This window comes from Lissotriton vulgaris, unplaced genomic scaffold, assembly GCF_964263255.1.
Source record: "Lissotriton vulgaris unplaced genomic scaffold, aLisVul1.2 SCAFFOLD_683, whole genome shotgun sequence".
NCBI lineage: Eukaryota > Metazoa > Chordata > Amphibia > Caudata > Salamandridae > Lissotriton > Lissotriton vulgaris.
The window spans coordinates 657,480-679,150 of NW_028251994.1; the positions used below are offsets into that span (position 1 = coordinate 657,480).

The 21,671-nt window shown below is 45.3% G+C and overlaps 1 protein-coding gene across 1 annotated transcript in view; it reads right to left on the reverse strand.

The window, feature by feature from the left end:
• CRYBG1 (crystallin beta-gamma domain containing 1) overlaps positions 1 to 21,671 on the reverse strand; it is a 325,937-nt gene that overhangs the window by 35,560 nt on the left and 268,706 nt on the right. The window contains exons 16-17 of the mRNA XM_086950969.1: positions 18,363 to 18,492; positions 1,369 to 1,508 (exon numbers count right to left, since the gene is read on the reverse strand). Of these exons, the coding sequence (XP_086807095.1) occupies positions 1,369 to 1,508; positions 18,363 to 18,492 (270 nt within the window). The remainder of the gene's footprint in view (positions 1 to 1,368; positions 1,509 to 18,362; positions 18,493 to 21,671) is intronic.

A 21,671-nucleotide genomic window follows, 5' to 3' on the forward strand; every position in this document is an offset into this window, starting at 1 on the left:
TCCTGTGAGATTTTAGAACATAGGTTGTCCAGTCCATGAAATGTTGACATCCAATTAGGAATCAGACCCACAGAGGAGGCCCAAGAAAAAACAAAACGTGAAATTTAAAAAAATCTTGAAAGATTTTTTTTCATGCTCTGTTGAAAACCAAGGAACAGCTAATCCTTTGTCTACACCACTTTGTTTATTGTGCAGACATTTACAACAAGTATTAGCAAAGTCAAAATTTCTTGCCTATCAATGACATTACCAAACCTTCTGGTTTTGCCAACGCTAGGTACTCATGCTGTTCTACATTGGCAAAATATTTGCAGATGAAGAAGAGCAAAGAAGAAGTACAATGGCAAATATGTTTGTATGCATCATGACAACACGGCGCCTCCTGCGTGATGACATCACCACGTATGTGTGACTATGCATCATGATTTGATGATCTTTTTGTTGTTGTTTTAACTTTCTTTTCGAAGGTGATTGGCCCTAATCTTGGAGTACTGAATACAAAAATAACACAAATTAAAGTGTGCTTAAGCACAGATTTTTTTTTTAAAGAAAGGATCAGTCTCGCGGCAAATCGGAGCTGCCAAGCCCTTCCAACAACGCACTGAAAAATAATAATAAAATAATGAGAATGAAAAAATGGAAACCGGAGGTGAGGAGGGTGGGGCACCAGTGGGCCATAGGGAGACTACCTGCTTTGAGGTCATTACGGACTCTATTTCCATTGATAAACTTTTGTGTGATCCCCTAATGCAATCTAGGTGTTGTAGTCTTGTTTCCATTGAAATAATTGGACTAACACATGGTAACAGTGATTTGTAGGTATGCAAGCAGGATTCGAGACCGTGTCTGTAATGATCTCCGCGAGATGGTCACAGTAGTGGTGCAGGCTGGGTGAGAAAACAACACACAGACCAGCGGCAGAAGCAGTATTGTTGTTTAGGGGGAGCATTGGTGGAGCTGAGTGGGGTAGTTCCATGATGTGGAGCTGTTTAAAGATACAAATCATCCAATCAAAAGGATGGTAAAAAAGCTAGGCTCCAGGAGAGTGACTAACACAAGACATAGAGGAAAACCATTGAATACTAGGCAAGCAAATGAGAAAGATATGAAAGCCAACCAATGTTCGGCAGGGGGCTGACCCCAAGCCCATTTTAAGCACTGGTATCGCTCACAATAGGCCCTAAACAACAGGCAGCTAAAAGTGGAATTAAGCTAACTAGCATTCTATAATGCACGTTGCTTGTTAACTTCATATTTGCTTATTAACATAAGTATTGACCCATTAAACAAATGTCTGTCAAATAACATTTCTGGTACTAACAACGTCATAGCAATGATAAAGAGAAGAATATTGGTTATGTTACTTACATTCCACCAAGAACTTCAACTGAAGCTACTCGAGCTGAATATCCCAAACACTGCAGATTTACAGTTTCTGAGGCAAACTCGATTTTCTTCCCCTTAAAGTGCTGCTTCCCATAAAGCACTATGTTTGGTTCAGAAAATTCCTACGTGAAAGGGAATACACTTCTTGATTACAATGGAACACCGGGGACGTTCAGCAGTGACTAAGACTGTTTTGAAAATGACAGGCTTACAAACATCTATAGACTTCAATTCATGGTGAACATAGATATTAACTGAAATAGGACAATAGGCTTTCGAAGCCATTACTTTATTGTGAGCAGGCTGGGAAACGTACATGATCAAATACTGAAATAAATAAATTCAACATTAATTTACAAACTAACAACTTTAATATCAGTCTGAGCTATACAAAGGCAAACCCACAAGTAGACTTGATCTCCCCGTTGCACCCTCTGCATGATTTACTCTAGTGAATTGGGATATATCAATACAAAGTACAGTGACCATTAAATTGGGCCTCCTAATTTAATAGGGTGCAACAATTTCCTCTCATGATGCTGCGACACATATATACTCTATTAGAAGAAAAACCTTGAGTGTTATACAATTTAAATAACTCCAAAAATAAAACATATTTGTCCTTTCTTTGCAGATACAGAACATCAGAGGTATAAAACAGGAATGGGTGCATTATGTCCCAATACTGAACTACCCTTCGATTAAGTTCAAAAGGTATGGCAATATTCATATATAAAATAAATTAGCATGTACAAAGTAAGCACAACAACAGGCAAAGTACACAGGACATGTATTAAAAGTTAAAAAATTAAAAGTTCTGCTATAGTCGTTAGAGCAACAAACAACTTTCAGTATCAAAAACAGACATCATCCTGCCTGGAGATTTGAAAAGGTTTTTAATTATTTTTCTTCACAGATCACATTTTACCCCTGCAGCAGACCTGCAAGTTGTGACAACTTACTTAAAGATCATACCAGATCAAGAAGATAGAGTAGTTACATGAGATCGAAGTCAGTGCACTTTTTATGCTACTCCCGAAATGTGATTTGGGAATTCACAGACTTTCTGATGTGTAGGGTATTAGTGAAAAATACAAAGGAAGGAACATAACTATTTCTGACTCTGATCTGTATGAGAGAAAATCAGCTTTAGGCTTCTGCAATGATTTTTAAATTGATGGTTTCATCAGGAGACATTTCTGCCCAACACTTTCCAATAAAAGCATGAAAGCAATAATCCCCTTTTAATGTGGAGGTAACTTATCCATAAGTTTATGACAAAAACTAAAGGGCCGGATATCATAAACAAAAAACATAAAATAATAGACATCTGATTGTTTGGCTAGTGAGTCGGTGTCAGATTTCAAATGTAGACTCATCAATTCAATTGTCTATAAGCTCAAAGAAATGTACAGCCATGTGGGGCATAGTGAGCACACCTAACTGCCACGATGTACAGGAAACGTTCAATAGGCCAATATTGGACTTGTGGGTTAATCGGCCGATTTATGGTCATCTCTTTTTAAAAGTGATGAATAAGAAACCATTTGCTGACTCTTACAAGTTGGAAAAAAATTACAGTATTTAACTCAGTCAGGTCAGATCGCTTTCAACTAGGAAGCAATACAAGAGTAAAAGAAAAGAGAAAGAGAAACTAAGCCTATAAGCATGACTACTAGGCCAGGGCAGCGAATTTGAGAAAAGGGGGATTAGGCAAAGGGGGTGGTCAGAAGCCACATCCTATGACCAGAAGGTTATTCAACTGTGGTATGAGAATTAGCACAAGGTTGAATGCCCTGTCCTGTCTTTTGTGACTATTGGGCATAGCCGTATATCCTTCTCAAAGGGTTCTGAGTACAGGGACCATTTTCTTTGACCTGTCTGTACATTTATCCACACACTGTGCCCAGTCCTTCATTCAACTTTACTATCACAAGAATGCATGTTCTGAACATTCATCATGTTCGAAAGCCAAGCAAATGCTTGCTGGTGATGGCAGCTGGATTTGCGCAGCCAGCAGTGGTCTGGTAGACAGAGTACAGAGGGCCTTCCAGAAACATATCCCCTGTCCCCATCAGTGGTTATCCAGGGGTAGGTGTCCTCACAGAATACTCGAAAGGAATGTCACCGGTTCCACATCCATGGATACTATGATCTGTATGCTGTACTAGCTGGGTAGGACTGCAAGATGCCCCATGGGTACTGTTCAGAGGGCATCAACAACGACTCCGGGTATGGTAGGTTGGGTTCAGTGGGGCAGCTAGACCTTTTGCCACCCATGGAGGGAATTGCTTCTGCGCCCGGCAGCGCCAGGCGCCGGTAAGAGGGCGTGGGTGTGTTGGTGATTTTCAAGTTCGCCTCCCCGTGACGACTGCAGCTAATGCAAATGAGGGAATCACTTACACTATTATGGATGCAAATGCAGAGGTAAACATGCCCCTAGGAGGCTCTTCAGTGCGCCCACTAAGGGCAGCCCTCTGAAGGAGGGAAAGGGAGTCACATGAATCCCCACCAGATATTACCCTGCAGACGAGTGCATTCACTCACTGTACGTGTCTGTAGGGGGATCCCCGGCCTTCCTTTCAAAAGTCAGTGGCTACATTGTGAAACATGGTGCGGCATGTAAGCAGCAGCTTCATCTTTCAATGAATGCCTTGCCTCAAGGACAAAAGACACACAATTGATGGACAGAATGCAAAACAAATCAAAACATTCCCCCCAGTCAAGGACCCAGGATGCTCGTTTCAGGTCCAGGGAAACCCAGGCTTGGCAGTTCAGGCTGGACTGTTCCCATGAGGCACAGGGTCAAAGACTGATTTGCATGTGGCGAAGTGAGCTAAAGAATGATGATGGATTAGACCCAGATCTGTGACTGGGGGAAGGGGGGCGGGGGAGTGTCTGAAAAGTTTCAGCGCTTCGTCCATCATCACCTTGTGTTTTCTTTGTTTGCCCCTAGGGCAGGCGCGAGTTTATGGTTGAGCGGGAACAGCACATTTATGAATATAAGGCTCTCTATCCTGGTCTTCATCTGTGGTGCAAACAGGCACAGTGCACCCTATGTATAACACAAGCCCAGGTCTGCACCATCCAGCGACTTAATTATATTTTTCTATCCAGCATGCACCAATGGTATTGAAATATACCTGGAAACACACAGCATCATTTGAAAGAGGGTTGTACACCCCCCCACATCAAAAAATAAATAAAAAAGCAGAATCCCCTTCTGCATCTAGAACAGTATAACAGCCCTGTTAAGTGTAAGCCAAGCAGCCAACATACAACACTATAGTAAGACTATGTATGTTATCCCACTTTGGCGGTACCTTTACAGTGACCACACACAAGGACAACTTTTCTGCCAACAGTGATGGGCAATGGCAGATATTCTGCCAGACACTTTTAACCTCAGAAACTTCACCCAATGCCACTGGCAGTGGCTTTGGTGGCAAAAACATTTGCTGAGCTGGCAGAGAACTTAAAATGTGAGAGATTTTGGACAAATGCCTTTGCCGAGGAGAGAAACTTCTAAATCAGTTTAATAGTCTTTCCCTCCCTTCTGTGACAATAATAGTGTAGCTTCTCATATCATCTAACACTTCAAACACTTAGCTTGTGTAGACTTGCAGGTTAACATTCCTCTGTGGGAGTCCAAATGGGCAAAATGTCAAATATACTGTTGATGGTATAACGCAATCAACTTGCTGTTTGTTCACAAGCAGTAAGCCCAGACCCAAGAAAATACCTCTGTACCTAAACTGCATGGGTCTAAAATAACAGAGCAAGAAAAGCCAAGAGAGAAAAATAATAGTTTTATAAGAAGGAAAATAGAAACAAAACAGAAGCAAATTCAACCAGCCAATACAAAAGTAAAACGTTGCAACATCAATCACATGCAAATCTAAGCAAAAAAGTATGCTACCCATTTTTGCTTACAATGGTACCAAAAGAATAAAGCACAAAGGGAAAAAGATATACTACAGCTAAACCAACTACATCCTACTTAAAATCAACTTTGAAGTACTTTGGCAGACAAAATCGCTCGAGGTGGGGATTATATAGTGCACCAAATGATGACGCTTCAGGTTCCTTAGAACGTTTTCTTCTTTGAAACCTTTAACTGCTGAATAGGCAAGAATCCACTACTGAGTTTGCTACCATTTTTTTTGTTTCACCTTTCTTCCTTTTGAACTTGTACAATTCACTGGATTTAGCTGAAACCTGAATGAACATGGTAACGACTCATGGCAAACATACCTAAGGTCCGGGAGACTGCCTGGGGCCAGCATAGCATTAGGATAATCAAATTCATAAACTCAGAATTAAAATTCATCTGCGAGTAAATAGTGACACATGTAAAAGCTGAGAAGTAGCACTTCCTAAGCAGCTGATTTGAAATTCATGACTACAGCAGTAATCTGCATACCGAAATCGTCTATGCCTGATCTACCTCAGTTGACTACGAAACAGACCCACTTGCAGAGGATACATCTTTCCATAGACTCTTATGAAGCGGGATGTTTGTGCCATTCAATCAAGGACTCGACAGATGGAAACAGAAGGATATTGTTACTTATCCTGTAAGAATCTGCTCGTGGCATGTAGTGCTGTAGATTCACATACTCTGCATAGTCCTGCCATCTAGTGTTGGGTTCAGAGTTGTACAAGGTGTTTTTCTTTGAAAAAGTCTTTCAAGTCACAAGGAAGAGGGCCTCCTCCTCTTGGTGATAATGTGCATAGGTATCGACTCCTTTGTTAGATTGTTTTCCCGCAGGCAGATGAGAAAGGAGTGTAAGGAATGTGTCAGAAATGATATATCCATGCTAAATGTGAATATAATGTAACTACAATGGCCACAGTGGTATGGGAATGGCTGGGAGGAGGGTGGGTGCATGTGAATCTAAAACACTATATGCCTCAAACAGATGCTGACAGGGTAAGTAACAATCAGTTTGATGACATGTGTGGCTGTAGATACACATGCTCTGCACAGACTGTAAGCAGTCCCTCCTGAGAAGCAGTGGCTAGCCTGTGGGAGTTGCAGTAGTTTAAAAAAGGGTACATAGCACTTCCTGACTTTGGCGGGCTAAAACATCCACACAATACTGCTTGGCGAATGTATGTGGTATAGACCATGTAGCTGCCTTACAGATGTCAGCTATAGGAATATTTCAGAGAAAAGCCATAGTGGCTCCCTTTTTACGAGTACAATGTGCTCTGTGAGTAATAGGTCAATGTCTTTCGGCTTTATACAGCAAATTTGAATACATTTGACTAACCTTCTGGTTATGCCGGATTTGGATATTGGATTGCATCTATGAGGTGGAGAGAAAGCTACAAAGAGTTTACTTGCTTTTTTTTCTGAAAACTTTAGTTCTATGTAGAACATGAGTGCTCTTTTAATGTCTAGGGTGTGGAGAGTCCTTTCCGCAACAGAATCTGGGTGCGGGGAAAAAATTGGTACCTCAATGGACTGATTGAGGTGAAACTGTGAGATTACCTTCGGTAGGAATTTAGGATTGGTATGAAGAACCAGGTTCTTCTAAGGTTAAAGCCTGGAGCTCACTAACACGCCTAAGCGAGGTAATGACAGCTAAGAATGACAATTCACGTGAAAGAAATTGTAGGAGGCATGAGTGAAGAGGCTCAAAAGGGAGACCCATGAGTCTTGTAAGAACAATGTTACGGTGCTGAAGGAACCCAAGGAGGAATGACTCATAAGACCTTCCACGAATGCCTTAATGACTGGGATTTCGAATAGTGAGAGATGTTGTCTATTTTGGAGCTAGGCAGCCATTGCAGCAAGGTGTAACCTAATGAAAGTGAAGGCTTAATTAGCATTTTGCAAATGAAGTAGGTAGCAGATACGTCTTGCATTGTGGCTTTAAGAGGATCCATTTGTTTGGGTTAACAGTGGCAAACAAAACGTTTCCATTTTGCTGAATAACAGGCTCTGGTTGGGTCTGCGTGCTTGCTTGAGAATGTTCATACATTCTTGTGGTAAGTTAAGATAGCCAAACTCTAAGACCTCAGGAACCAAACTGCTAGGTTGAGAGTTTTGGGGTCTGATTTGTCCTGGATTCTGAGTGAGAAGATATTTCCTGTTGGAGAGCTTCTTGTTTGGAACTACTGAGAGATCTAATAGTGTTGTGAACCAGGGCTGGCGCACCCAAGTGGGAGCCACAAGATCATGGTGAGAGACGTTTGCCTAACCAGAAATGGAATGAGAGGGAAAGGTGGAAAAGCGTAGGCAAATGTCCCTGACCAACTCATCCATAGTGTGTAGCCCCTGGATAGTGGGTGTGGATACCTGGAGGCGAAGTTTGGGCATTTTGTGTTTTCGGCTGTGGCGAAAAGGTCGAACTTTTGAAATTAGGGAAAGAGGACTTGTGGGTTGAGTTCCCACTCGTGGGTATGTTGCTGCATCCTGTTGAGTTGGTCTGCAAAATCATTGGCCGCCCCTGGAAGATTTTTTGCCAACAGATGAACGTGGTGTTGAAGAGAACAGTTCCATTTGGTCTGAGACAGGTGTGAAAGTTGAGAAGACCGTCTCTCTCCACCGTTTCTGTAGATAATACATGGCTGTTATATTGTCCGTGCAAACTAGGACAACCTTGTCTGATAAGCGTGGAAGGAAAGCTTTTAGTGTTCGGAAGATTACCTGAAGCTCCACATAGTTCATGTGTAGGGACTGATGTCTGGCCTCTCACAGACCTTGTACTGTGAATTCTTGTAGATGGACATCCCAACAAGTCTCAGATGTCTCCATGGTGAGAGCAAGGTGAGGGACAGGGTCCAGAAAAGGATGCCCCTATAACAGGTTGTTGGTGTTCCACCTTTGCAGAGATGGGGAAAGGGGCAGTCCATCAACACTAGATCTTTGAAGTTACCCTGTGATTGGGACCACTGGTGAGCTAGACATTGCTGTAGGGGATGCATGTGTAGCCTTGCTTGGGAAACTATGACAATGCAAGAGGCCATCATTCCTAGCAGACACATTACAGTCCGTACTGTGAAAGTTTTGTTTGGTTGAAACTGTGGTAGAGTTACCTGAAAGTTCTGAACTTGGGATAAGGTAATCCTAACTGTCTGTTGAGTAAGTAAGGTTAAATTTTAAGAGGTTGAAGGTGAGACTTGGGGACATTTATACTTAAACCTAGTCTGTGAAGTAGATCCACTGTCATTTGAGTGTACTGTTGACACTGTGGGTGGATACTGGCATTAACAAGTCAATCGTCAAGGTATGGGAATACATGAACGTTTGGTCTTCTCAGACGTGCTGCGACCAGTGCCAAACATTTTGTGACAACTCGAGGTGCTGTGGTCAACTTAGAGGGAAGAACCTTGAATTGATAGTGTTTGCTGCTATGACACATCTGATGTATTTGCAGTGGTCAGGGTGTTATGGCATAAGAAGCACACAGGTATTAACACCCCTAGCAGCCGTAACCGCTGCCTCTAGTGTGCATCTGATGGAATTGTTGGTAATAGACTGACCCACTGTGACAATCTGTTTCCCACTTTTGCAGTGTTCCTCCGGGAGACTCTGTAAAGCACCTCCATCTAATCCCAATGGGCTCTATCTATCATAGCAGGCCCAAAGATGCATGTGAATAGGCAATATGCCAATGATTAGCTGCCTTTGCTGTGACCCTTTTCCCAGCTGCATTTATGCGCTTACTTTCCTTCTAAGGAGATGGAGTTCCCTAGTAGCTTGGCTGTTAGCCCTCTTAAGAGCAGCAGTTGCAACGATGGAGTACGGTGGAACTTGACTCCTGCTAAAGAGTGGGTCAGAAGGAGCTGTCTTATATTTTTTGTCCATCCATGGGGTGATAACTTTGGCATGGACTGGCTCTTTAAAAATATCCTCAAAGTGTCTTATCATGCCGGGAAGCATAGGCAAATATTGGGTATCCCTGCGTGTGGTCTCAAACAAAAAGTCCTATTCTAGGGACTCTGTGCAGCTCAACCCTATGGGAAGCTGCTGCTCTAGCAAACAACTTGCTGAAAAGAAGTGGCATCTTCTGGATAGGAGGAACAAACGGGATATAGAACCGGATTGTTGGGGGTAATGGGATCAGTGTCGTATGTATCCCATAGGTCAGGATCCCCAAATGGCCACTGTATCCCCCCCCCCCCCATCATCTGTAACTGGTGACCCTGGACGTGAAGCATCAAGTGGGTCAGGTGGTGAAGATGTAGGAGGGGTGGTGGCGATGGTGGTGGAGGAGCAGGCCAGTATGTAGGACTGGTGGCATTACCTTTCAACTTCCCTTTTGATGGACAGGACTGTGTATTGCTTTTTGGAAAGGTTAGCCTCCTCTTTGGTGGTGGAGAAGCAAGTATCCACCCTGTACCTTCTGGAGTTGAATTTTTCTTTGGTGAATGTCCATTTTTCCGAGATAGGGCTGGACCGGACCAGGGCTTGAAAATTACACTCGACCGCTCGCATAGTTGAGCTAAATTTAACAAGGTTGAGCTGTTTTTAGGCCCTTCTCGCCCTTTCTGGCGAGTAGGAAAACAAACCAACTTTTGTCCTCTGTCTGTGAAAACGGGGCAAATGTGACAAGATAACAAGATTTAAAGGCATTTTTATTGCTCACAAAGTTAATGAGCAATAAAGATGCCTTTAGATCTTGTCACATTTGCTCTGCTTCCAGAGACGGAGGTCAAGTAGGTTGCAGTTGGGAAACATCCTTTACAACGCAACTTTTGCCACGCAGTGCTTTTACATCGCAACTTTTACAACGCAAACTATTACAACGCATTGCGCTGGGGGGCGCTCTAGGATAGGGAATAGATTTAATTTACTATCCAACACCTTCCCTACTATCCACGGGGACTGGAGTTGGAATAGTAAATTAAACTATTCACTATCCAGCACCCCTCAACACTATGCGTTGTAAAGGCATGCGTTGTAAAAGTTGCGATGTAAAAGCATGCGTGGTAAAATCATGCGTTGTATTGTCATACATCCGTTGCAGTTAGGTCGAGGAAATTTTTTAAGGTACTAGTCCTGCAGGACTAGTACAATTTTTGGGGATTTTTCGAGCCCTGCGGACACATGGAAGCCGATGAAGGTTTCAAGGCTTACTGCTCTGTAATTTTCAGTACCAAGGCTTTTGGTGTTGAAATAGATTTTTGGCTTGGCACCAAAGTTGAGTTGGTCAGCTGCCAGCTTGATCCGAAAGGTCAGGCTGCATTCTCTCGGTCCAAAGAAATTGATGCTAAAGGCTTGCCATCGATTTTTGGTGCCGGGTCAGCGCAGGGCTTCTTTTGGATCCAACCATGGCCAGAAGACAGTGATGATCTGGCGACCTCTAAGAGCGGGAAGGCTGAATGTTTTACGGTCTATTTGGGTATTGAAGCGGGGCCACAGTATTCATGCGCTGGCAGATGGAAGGCTACGCATCTTCATAACCACCTCCACATATGAGCCGAAGCATTCCTTAGGGGAGCAAACCCCCTCTTCGCTTTTTGCAGCTGGCTTCTCCCGGGCATGCTCCTCTGTGAAAATGTGGGGTGTCTCATCTCTGCTTCTGTGAGACATTTCCAAACAACGAGCCCTTCGATCCCATAGAGTTTTCTTGGACTGAAATGACTTGTACGTGCCGTATTCGGCTTCAGGATGGTCGGGCGAAAGGCACAATTGCACACGAGGTGTTGATCGTTTTGCGGGTATTTCGAGTGGCAAGGTGGGCAAAATCTGAAGGGTGTTCGTTCAATCAGAAAGGCCCAAGAGGGGCATCGTCCCAAAGGGTGGTCAGTTGAAGGCCGAACCAACGAAATTCAAGAGCAGCACAGAAGTAAAAAAGCAAGATCCCTGTTGAAGACCGGTCATAACTTAAGAATCGTCCCGATACGAGTCGAAACACGGAGCATGAGCACACACATGTGAACCCAACAGAGCAAAAACAATTTAATAAAAGAGTCGATGCCCATGTGTATTATCACTAAGAGGAGGAGTCACTTTGCCTCGTGACTCGATAGAGGCCTTTGAAGCAAAACAACATATACAACACTAGATGGCAGGAGTATTCAGAGCAAGTGTATCTACAGCCGCACATGACATCGAACTGCAAGTTTCTAAATGAAGCCATGCAGGATCAGCAAAGGACACCAGTAGAAAAATTCCGCACCTGCATGATGCAAGGCCTAAACTGTTTGACAATCACATGGACTACTAATAGCAGCTGAGAAACAGAGGATAATATATGTGAAATTTTAGTGCAGACGGAAAACCCTGCGAGAAAAAAGGGCAATTTCCAAAACTAACAAAAAATAAAGTAACTTCGTCCAAACATACTAAGTATTTTTGCAATCGTAAACGGCCCGATTCTGCTTGCAAAAAGACTGTATCACGTGAACAAACATTAAATTGTGATTCTGACATATGTTCCTTTATCCCTTCCAAACACCAAATCAGAATAGTATGTACTAATGTTTTACGACCTAATTCTGGTTGCAAAACATTTGTAATTTACCAACTACAAACATGTAGAGGTAACCTGTTCGCAAATAGAAAGGAGTCCCCTGAGAACCCTTCCTGAATGAAAAAAAAGGTTATTAAAGAGGAGGCAGTAGTCTACTTGGTCTTCTTAAACAAACAAACAAACAACAAAAACAAAAAAACAAAAGAAACTTTTCTTTTCAAATGCAGACCAATTTCCTTTAAGGGAAACAGACTGCATTAAGTAAAAAAAAAAGATTGCGTTATTAAAAAGCAATTACAGACATGGTGGTCTGCTGACTTAAGCAGGCTACCATTCCGGTGATAGTGCAATTTCTAGTGGGTCGCAAGTGGGTCATTAATACTCATGAGGTAGGTCGATCTGCGCCCTCTAGGAATCGCTAATTTAAAATTAAAACTTTCATACATTCGAAATTGTGATTTTCACACAATTTGGAAATCACTAGTCACAATCTTAATACTTCTGTCCCCTTGGTTTTTCATTAACTCCTTAACTGCAGCCGTTATTTCGCCGCAGTGCAACTGTTCCGCTGAGTGGGCTGGGCCGTGTCGGCCGTTCGCAGCACCAGCGAGGTAGTGCTCGCGACGGCCGACAGGAGCATGGAAGGAGTTAAAATATTAATGAAAAAGAAAACATTTGAAATGCAATCAATAAAACAGAGAGGGGTGAGAAAGCAGATCGATCAGTCCATCATGCAACCACTAGGTAGAAAAACACAAGCAGGTTGTTGTATATAGGTGACTAAAAGACTTGGATCTAGATGTACGTAAACCGGATTCATTAAAAGTGATTCCAATATGTGCACTGACTTTTAGCAAATCGAACAGTATTTTGCAAACTGATTTCTGTACTAATAGGTAGGTTCACAAAATATTGAATCGCAGTGGGTCACATTTCAACCGATCTCATAAATATTAATGAGGGGGGTTATAAATTACGACCCACAACGATTCGCTGCTGTCACAGAGATGGTGGCCTACTGGGGCCACCTTGTCTGGGATTGCTTCTAAATCATCCCATTTTCTTAAAGGAAAACAAGATGCAATTACTAAGTTGGTAAAACATTTTTTACGAGTAGGCTTCGAAAACATGTTTTTGGGACTATTAACCAAGGAGAAGGTTTTGAAAGGGTTACCTCCTCCATTGAGGTGTTGGTAAAATATAAATGTTTTGCAATTTTAGTTGCAAAACACCAGGACATAAAGAAAAAAAACAGGAGCCTTCCAAATAGAGATTTCTTCTGATTTACCAAACCCATTTAGCGACTCAGGAAGTTATTTCCAAATCGCTAAATGGGTTTAGTGCATTTCAAAACCACTTTTTGTTGGCTCAAATCCAGCAATTTACGAAATTGCAGGGTTTGAAACAAGAAAATGCTTTAGTACATCTTGCCCCGACTCACAGAGGGGCACAATAATGGAGCCGCAGCTTTAAGTCTTAAACCTACAGCATTTTCCCTCTAAAACTAAACAAATATTTATGGCATTCTCCAAAGATTTAGTACTTAACAAGTTAGTTAAAAAAAAGAAAGAATACAGAATATATGGGATCTGCTATGGCTTGACAGGTGCCATTGACCCTCTAACGCTTATCTAAGAATCTGAAAAACTTAAAACGTTGGACAAATATATGGAGACCCCAAGGTCTGTTGTCCTATCTGTCCCCCTATACACCCATCCAATAAAATCCTGCGTAGGTTGTCTAAATTAGTATCTTTTCAGCAAAAGATTCTGTTCAGGAACCCCAGGGTAGGCATCCGTGTGAAAGAAGTGAGTGTGAAAGTATGAATGTGGTGATTAGTTGAAAATGGGTATGATTCAGGTACAGAATGTTTGATGTGCAGGAAGAGTGTAGACAAGTGTGTGTGAAGGGGAATTTCAATTGGGCTTCCAAAGGGTATACAAAGGGGTGAGGGTGTTTTTTGGTTAAGAAAATGAAGTATAACTCAAGTTGTTTGGAAAAAATAGATGGAAATTGGTGAATGTTTTGATTAAATCAAACTGAAAAAGTGGTTACGGTGGCATTTGTTTGACTCATTGCTCCATGGATAAATGGTAAAAGAAAGGTGCAGCACTGGCGTTTTGTTTCGTTAATTGGAGATGGTGTGGGGCACTAGAGGCAACACTGCATATATGGCGGGGTTTCCCAGTTAGAGGACTTCTGGGGGGAAATCTCTAAGTAATTACAAAAAGCATTGAACTATGCACTCCCCACTACTCCAAAGGTGATGCTTCTGGGCCTCAAACCCCAGCTCTTATTTTTTATTTTATAAAGTATGAATGATGACTAATGATGAGTGGCACATGTGCCTCCAAAGCCTGGGAGACGTAAACCTGACAACTGAACACAACTGGAAAAACAGGACTGCCGGCACTCACACAATGGTATCACGGATTGTGGAATCTCCTTGCCATGGAACAACTGATGAGTAACATGCAAAGGACACTGCTACCTTTTCCAGTGAAAGGGGATCCATTGTGCATCCATCTGAGTAAATGTCCTGGTCCTTTGATTGAAAATTGAAAATGATGGCTGAATAATATTCGCTTGTACTTACTGATACCTGTTGGGAGAATTCTTAGTCTGTTTGTTATTGTCACCAAATATGTTCCAGAGCATTTTCTTTTTTTCTTTTCCAGCTCCTCTTAATGGTGGAAACGGGGGGAGGGTTTAGTCTTCTGCAGTTGGGGTAAGCAGAAGGGAGGGGAAGGTAATTGGTGAGTATATGGACCAAGACCTGATGTGACCAGATAGACTTCTAATGAGATTGTATTAATGAGCTCTCTGTAACCGCCGCTCACACAATATGTATGATGTATGTGCTACCAAAAAGTTGTCATTTTTGTATGAATGTTCGTATTGCATCTCAAAATACTAATAAAAAAGTAAAACAAAAAAATAACTAAGCGTACTTCCACAAAGATATTATAACATTATCCTCCATTGAAAAACAAATTAATCAATCAATCAGAGTACTTGTAAAGCGTGCTACTTACCTGTGAGGGTCTCAAGGCGCTGAGGGGGAGGGGCGGGCGCTACTGCTCGAAGAGCCAGGTCTTGAGGAGTCTTCTGAATGCGAGTAGGTCTTGGGTCTGCCGTAGGTGGAAAGGGAAGGTGTTCCAGGTCTTGGCGGCGAGGTAGGAGAAGAATCTGCCGCCGGAGGTTGTTCGTTGGATGAGGGGAACAGCCGCGAGGGCAAGGCTGGCGGAGCGGAGCTGGCGGGTGGGGGTGTAGAAGCTGAGTCTGCTGTTCAGGTAGGCTGGTCCGGCGTTGTAGAGTGCTTTGTGTGCGTGGGTGGGGAGCTTGAAGGTGATCCTCTTGTCGACGGGGAGCCAGTGTGGGTCTCTTAGGTGGGGGTTGATGTTGCTGCGGCGGGGGACATTGACGATCAGTCGGGCTGAGGCGTTTTGGATGCGTTGTAGTCGTCGTAGGTGGGATTCCTGCGTAGAGTGCGTTGCCGTAGTCCAGTCTGCTGCTGATGAGGGCCTGTGTCACCGTTCTTCTTGTTTCGATCGGGATCCACTTGTAGATCCTGCGGAGCATGCGGAGGGTGTTGTAGCAGGAGGAGGAGACGGCGTTGACCTGTTTAGACATGGAGAGGGAGGAGTCGAGGATGAATCCTAGGTTGCGTGCATGGTCGGTGGGTGTCGGTGCTGTTCCCAGTGTGGTCAGCCACCAGGAGTCGTCCCAGGCTGAGGCGGTGGGTCTGAGGATGAGTACCTCCGTCTTGTCAGAGTTCCGCTTCAGACGGCTGTTCCTCATCCAGTCGGCGACGGCCTTCATTCCCTCGTGGAGGTTGGTTTTGGCGGTGTGCGGGTCCTTGGTGAGGGAGAGGATGAGCTGGGTGTTGTCAGTGTAGGAGATGATATTGAGGTCGTGTTGGCGGGCCACTAGTGCGAGGAGGGCCATGTAGACGTTGAACAGCGTCGGGATGAGCCCTGGGGGAAGCCGCAGATGATGTTGGTGGCCTCGGATCGGAAGGGCGGGAGGCGGACGCTCTGGGTTTTGCCGGAGAGGAAGGACGTGGTCCAGTAAAGGGCCTTCTCTTGGATTCCGGCTTCTAGGAGGCGTGTCTTTAGAGTGCGATGGCAGACCGTGTCGAAGGCGGCTGACAGGTCCAGGAGGATGAGGGCTGATGTTTCGCCGTTGTCTAGTTGGCGCCAGATGTCGTCTGTGGCGGCGATGAGGGCTGTCTCGGTGCTGTGGTTTCGTCTGAACCCGGACTGGGACGGGTCCAAGATGTTGTTGTCTTCCAGGTGGCGGGCCAGTAGCATGTTGACGATTTTCTCGATGACCTTCGCCGGGAACGGGAGCAGGGAGATGGGCCGGAAGTTCCTGAGGTCCTTGGGGTCCGCCATGGGCTTCTTGAGGAGGGCGTTGATTTCGCCGTGTTTCCAGCTTTCCAGGAATGTCGCTGTTTCGAAGGAGATGTTGATGACCTTCCGTAGTTGGGGTGCGATGGCAGCGTCTGCTTTGTTGAATACGTGGTGTGGGCATGGGCCCGACGGAGATCCTGAGAGGATGGAGTTCATGACAATGCGAGTCTCGTCGTCGTTGGACCAGGAGGTCAGGCGGTTAGCGCTGGTGGTGTTCACAGGGGAGGTGGGGTCTGGCGTAGTCGGGCGGTCATGGTGTTGAAGCTGTCATGGATGTCAGCGATCTTGCGGTAGAAGAAGATGGCCAGTGAGTTGCACAGTTCTTGTGAGGGCGGTATGTTGTTGGGGTTGGCGAGTTCCTTTACGATGCTGAAAAGCTCTTTGCTGTTGTGTGCGTTGTTATCCAGGCGGTCTTTGAAGAAGGATCTCTTGGCTAATCTGATGAGGTGGTGATGTCTGCAGGTGGCGTCCTTGTGGGCTGCGTGGTTGTCCGGAGTGCGTTCGTGGAGCCATATCTTCTCCAGTTTCCGACATGCGCGTTTGGAGGTCTGCAGCTCGTCGGTGAACCAGGTGGCTCTCTTGCTGGCATGGTTGTTGGAGGGTTTCTTGAGTGGGGCGAGGGTGTTGGCGCAGTCGTCGATCCACTGTCTGAGGTTGCGGGCTGTGGTGTCTGGGTTGGTGATCAGCTGGTCTTCGGTGACTTTGCTTCAGCAGCGGCGAGGTAGCTATTGGGTGCGGTGGTGCGTGGTTGGTTTATTGAAGGTGAAATGGATGCAGCGGTGGTCGGTCCAGTGGAGTTCGGTGGTGTGGTTGAAGGTGACGTGGGTGCCTGTGTATTAGACGGGGTCAAGCGTGTGGCCAGCGGCGTGGGTGGGTGCCGTGACGAGTTGTCTGAGGCCGAGGTTGGCGAGGTTGTCGATCAGGGTGGCGGAGTTGGTGTAGTTGTTGTTCCAGAGGTGGAAATTCAGGTCACCGAGGAGGATGTAGTCCGTGGAGGCAAGTGCATGGGTGCTGGCGAGGTCAGCGATGGAGTCGCTGAATTGAGCTCGGGGTCCGGGGGGTCTGTAGATGAGTGTTCCTCTGAGGGTGGTGTTGGGGTCGGTGTGGATCTGGAAGTGCAGGTGTTCGGAAGTGTTGAGGGTGTTGTCTGCGTGGGTGGCGACCTTGAGGGTGGACGTGCAGACGATGGCTATTCCTCCTTCGATTCTGTTGGCGCGATCCCTGCGGGTGATCTTGTAGCCATCGGGATGGCTATAGCGATGTCGGGCGCCGAAGAGTTGTTCAACCAGGTCTCGGTCAGGAAGGCCACGTCTGGGGCGGAGGTGTCGAGCAGATCCCAGAGCTCGACTGCGTGTTTGCGTGCAAAGCGGGCGTTGAGGAGTATGCAGCGGAGGGGGTTGGGTCCAGTCCTTGGAGGTTTGGTGGCTCTGTCGCAGGTGAAGCTGCAGGTGTGGCAGGAGAAAGGTCCGTGAGTCCGTTTCGGAGCGGCTTGGAAGCAGGTGTGGTTTCGGCTGGCGTGGAGTGCATAGAGGGTGCTGGCGTCGTAGCGGAGTCTGGTGTTGTGGCGTTTGCGGGGTCCAGGCGTTATGGCGCGGTCCAGGCACAGACGGGTGCAGACGGGCTTGCCTTTGGCGCACCAGCGGCACACCCGCTACGCGCGGCCCCCATAAGAGGGAGGAGCAGCTGGGAGCGGGGTGGCCAATGGGGAGCAGGGGGGCGAGGCCGCAGGGACGCAGCGGCGGGAAGGAGCAGGAAACGGCGGGTGGCAGGGAGCAGGAACGAGGCAGCTGGCGGCCGTGTGGTGGCGTGGGGAGTGACCTGCCTGCGAGCAGGGCCAGATACAAACCAGCAGTACTGAGTGCCCAAAATTTACAATTATTTATAGATTCCTAAAGTATTATATAGAGCAAACGTGACCCACGAGGGTATCAGAGCGCTTTACAATAAAAGAACATCAGTGGTTAAGGTGGTACACACACATTCAAATGAGTCAATTTGTACAATAGAAATATAAAATATATGCATAGAGATCTTTTTCAACATCCAACTGAGCAATGTGCCAAAGTCAGGAAGCGGATTACATTTGTAGAACAGTTTTGAACATTTTTAGTATTACAAATACTATACTCACATAGTCGATGATGTGCAGTGATCTAAAGCTTGTGTTTTCTTGGCATCCCATTGAACATAGATCTGGATATGTTCCTTCTTCTAAAACATACTGGTGTCCATTGAAATCCACTCCATCAAATGCTATCCACCTGCGTGAATGGTAGAACAAAAAGGAAAGCATATTCTTAGCAACACTTTAAAGATTAACTCACACTCAAAATATTGCTCAAATCAAATCTTCTTTTAACATTTTGAATTGTTTAACCAAAAAAAAAAATCAACCGTGAAATCCAGAATGATTGCCATAATTTTGGAGTTAAACCACTGTCCACGGCTGTATTTTATGCTTTTCGAAACAGCTTAAAACTCCTATTACAAAACTTAGAACAGTGTTTACTGTGTAAGTGCACCACTTCTGTGTACTTTAAGAACACAATTCAAAGGTATCTCTTTTACACCAGGCATCAAATCAATGTTACAAATTTTATTTTAGAAGAAGGCAACAATGAATTGCAAAAATCAGTTTCAGACTGAGATCAAACTATTTGTAGAGACCATGAAATAACAGAATTAATCTAATTTGGAACCTTTCCATAGCTGTTTTCTGAGGCAAATACTCCTCCCTGAAAAGCAAACCAAGAAGTGAACCCAGTGTTTACATAAAACAATGTTAATTGTGCAAAGCATATTATATATATATATATATATATATATATATATATATATATATATATATATATATATATATATATATATATATATATATATATATATATATATATATCACAATGTTACCAGTGCTGATCCTGGGTCGCAGATGAAGTCACATACACAGCCTAAACATATTGTCCCCACAACACACACACACACACTCACAGCAAATTCTACAGTGCATGTCCTGAAACTAAGCTATATTCCAAATGAATTTGAATTTGAATTTAAAAACATTTGTTGAGCGCGCTTATACCCAGCGGTTTCATGGCGCTTTAAGGATTACGACCAGCAGACAGCAGCAGGAAAGGGCATACTAAATGGCAAAGCCGCTAGAAAAGAGAAAAGTTTTCAGATTTTTCCGGAACTCTAAATAGGAGGATGAAGCACTAAGCGCCAAGGGGAGGGAGTTCCAGAACACTGGTGCAAGGGTCGCAAATTTCGCCCCGCCGGCTTTCTTTTTCTTAAAACGGGGTATGGTCAGGAGTTCTCTGCCCGGTAAGTAGGGACTGATGACTGAACTGATGAACTCGGGGGCAGTGCCCATCCTGGCCTGGAAAGTGAGGCAGCCTAGTTTGAATAGGGATCGCTCTCTCACGGGCAGCCAGTGTAGTGCCTTTAGCAATGGAGTGGGTCGATGGTATTTGGGCAATCCGTGAATCAGGCGGGCAGCCTGATTCTGCACTAGCTGCAAGCGATGTATGGCGTAAGCCGGCGCGCCGTTGTAGATTATGTTTCCATATTCTAGGCGCAAAAGCACCATAGCCATTACGATGACCTTCAACGCCTGGATGGAGAAAAAGCGAGAGATTTTCCTAATTGTCCTGAGAGAAAAGAAGCAGGAGGATACCACCGAACTAACTTGGGAGTGCACAGAGAGTTGTGAGTTAAGCAGAATCCCAAGGGTCTTGACTTTAGGGACCGGGAGTGGGGGAACACCAAGTGAAGGGGGCCAAAATAACGGGGACCATGGACTGCAACCACCTCCAGTCAAGACTAACTCAGTCTTGTCTGGATTGAGCTTGAGGTGGTTGCAGTTCATCCAATCCTGGATGAATAGCATAACGGTTTGAACATTCTGAGCGGACGAGGGGGAATGGGAAAGATTGAAGATTAGCTGGAGGTCGTCGGCGTAGTTGAATACCGTGACCTCCAGCTGCTGCAACATAAAAATGAGGGGGTAAATGTATAAATTAAACAAAAGGGGGGAAAGTGATGAGCCCTGGGGGACGCCACACACCACCTTACGGGAGGCGGCAGTGAAGCCAGCAAGGTGGACCGCTTGAGCCCTGTCACATAGGAAGGACTCAAGCCATGAGAGGGCTAAGCCCTCTATGCCCGCCGCCTTGACACGGGTGAGGAGGATGGAGTGGTCCACCGTGTCAAAGGCAGCGGACAGGTCCAGGAGGATAAGGGCCTGCGAGAGATTGGTGTCAATGCCCTCGCGAAGTCCATCCATTACCGAAATCACTACCTTCTCCGTGGAGTGTAGCGGTCGGAAGCCCGCCTGGCGGGGGGAGAGACAGTGATTTGCTTCCACGTGAGCGCTCAGGGTGGTGGTGACATGAGTTTCCAAAACCTTTCCCAAATAGGGCAGCAGGGAAATGGGGCGGTAATTGGAAGGGGATGAGGGGTCAGCACCAGGTTTTTTCAGGATTGGAATAACGACCGCTGCTTTGTGAAAGTTGGGGACAACATCATTGCTGAGCGAGTCGTTAAGGAGTGTGAGGGGGGGGGATAGGGCAAGTTAGGTAGATCTCTCTAAGGACGTGAGCAGGGCCAAAGTCCAAAGGAGAGCCCGATTTTACCCGTTGGAGCAACGGGGGAAGGGAGTCCGTGGTCAGTGGAGGAATGATGGTCAGTTTAGAGGCAGGGGGAGGGGGAGAGGGGTTGACAAATGTAGGTGAGGGAGGGGGTATGTTAATTTTAATTTTTGCAACCTTCTCGAGGAAGAAATCATTGAGCGAGTTGCATAGATGTTGGGAAGGGGGGATCGTGGCCGTGGCTCTGTTGGATAAGGCTAATTCGTGTACCGTGGCAAAAATTTTTTTGGACTGGGACTCGGCCGCTAGTATCCTGTTAGAGTAAAAAACTGTCTTGGCCTCGAGAATGGCTTTTTTATAGGTCTGGAGGACAGAGAGGTATGCGATTTTCAGTGTAGGGCAATAAGCTCTCCTCCAGGCTCGCTCGGCTCTCCGCGCATCTAGCTTTTTTGCCTTGAGGTCTGCGTTGAACCATCTGTTAGCTGCGTGAGCCCTTTTGACCGTGATCCGTCTCAGGGGAGCAAATTCATTGCCTGATTGAATCAACCAGTTGTTGATAGTTGCCAGCTGAGCTGGGGCAGTAAGGCCTGAGAGGTCCGGGCTGGTCTCAGCCAGGGACGAGCAGAAGGAAGGCATATCAGCTTTGCCCCATTTCCTGACCCAGATATTCTTACGGAGTGGAGGCTTAGAATCAGGGGCTAGGGCAAGGGAGAAAGAGATAAGAGAGTGATCTGACCAGAGGCAAGGGGAAACAATAGGAGGTGATGTGGGGACATTTAAAGCCCAGATCTGGTCCAGCATGTGACCGTGGATATGAGTGGGACAGTGGATGTATGATGTAAAATTGAGACTGA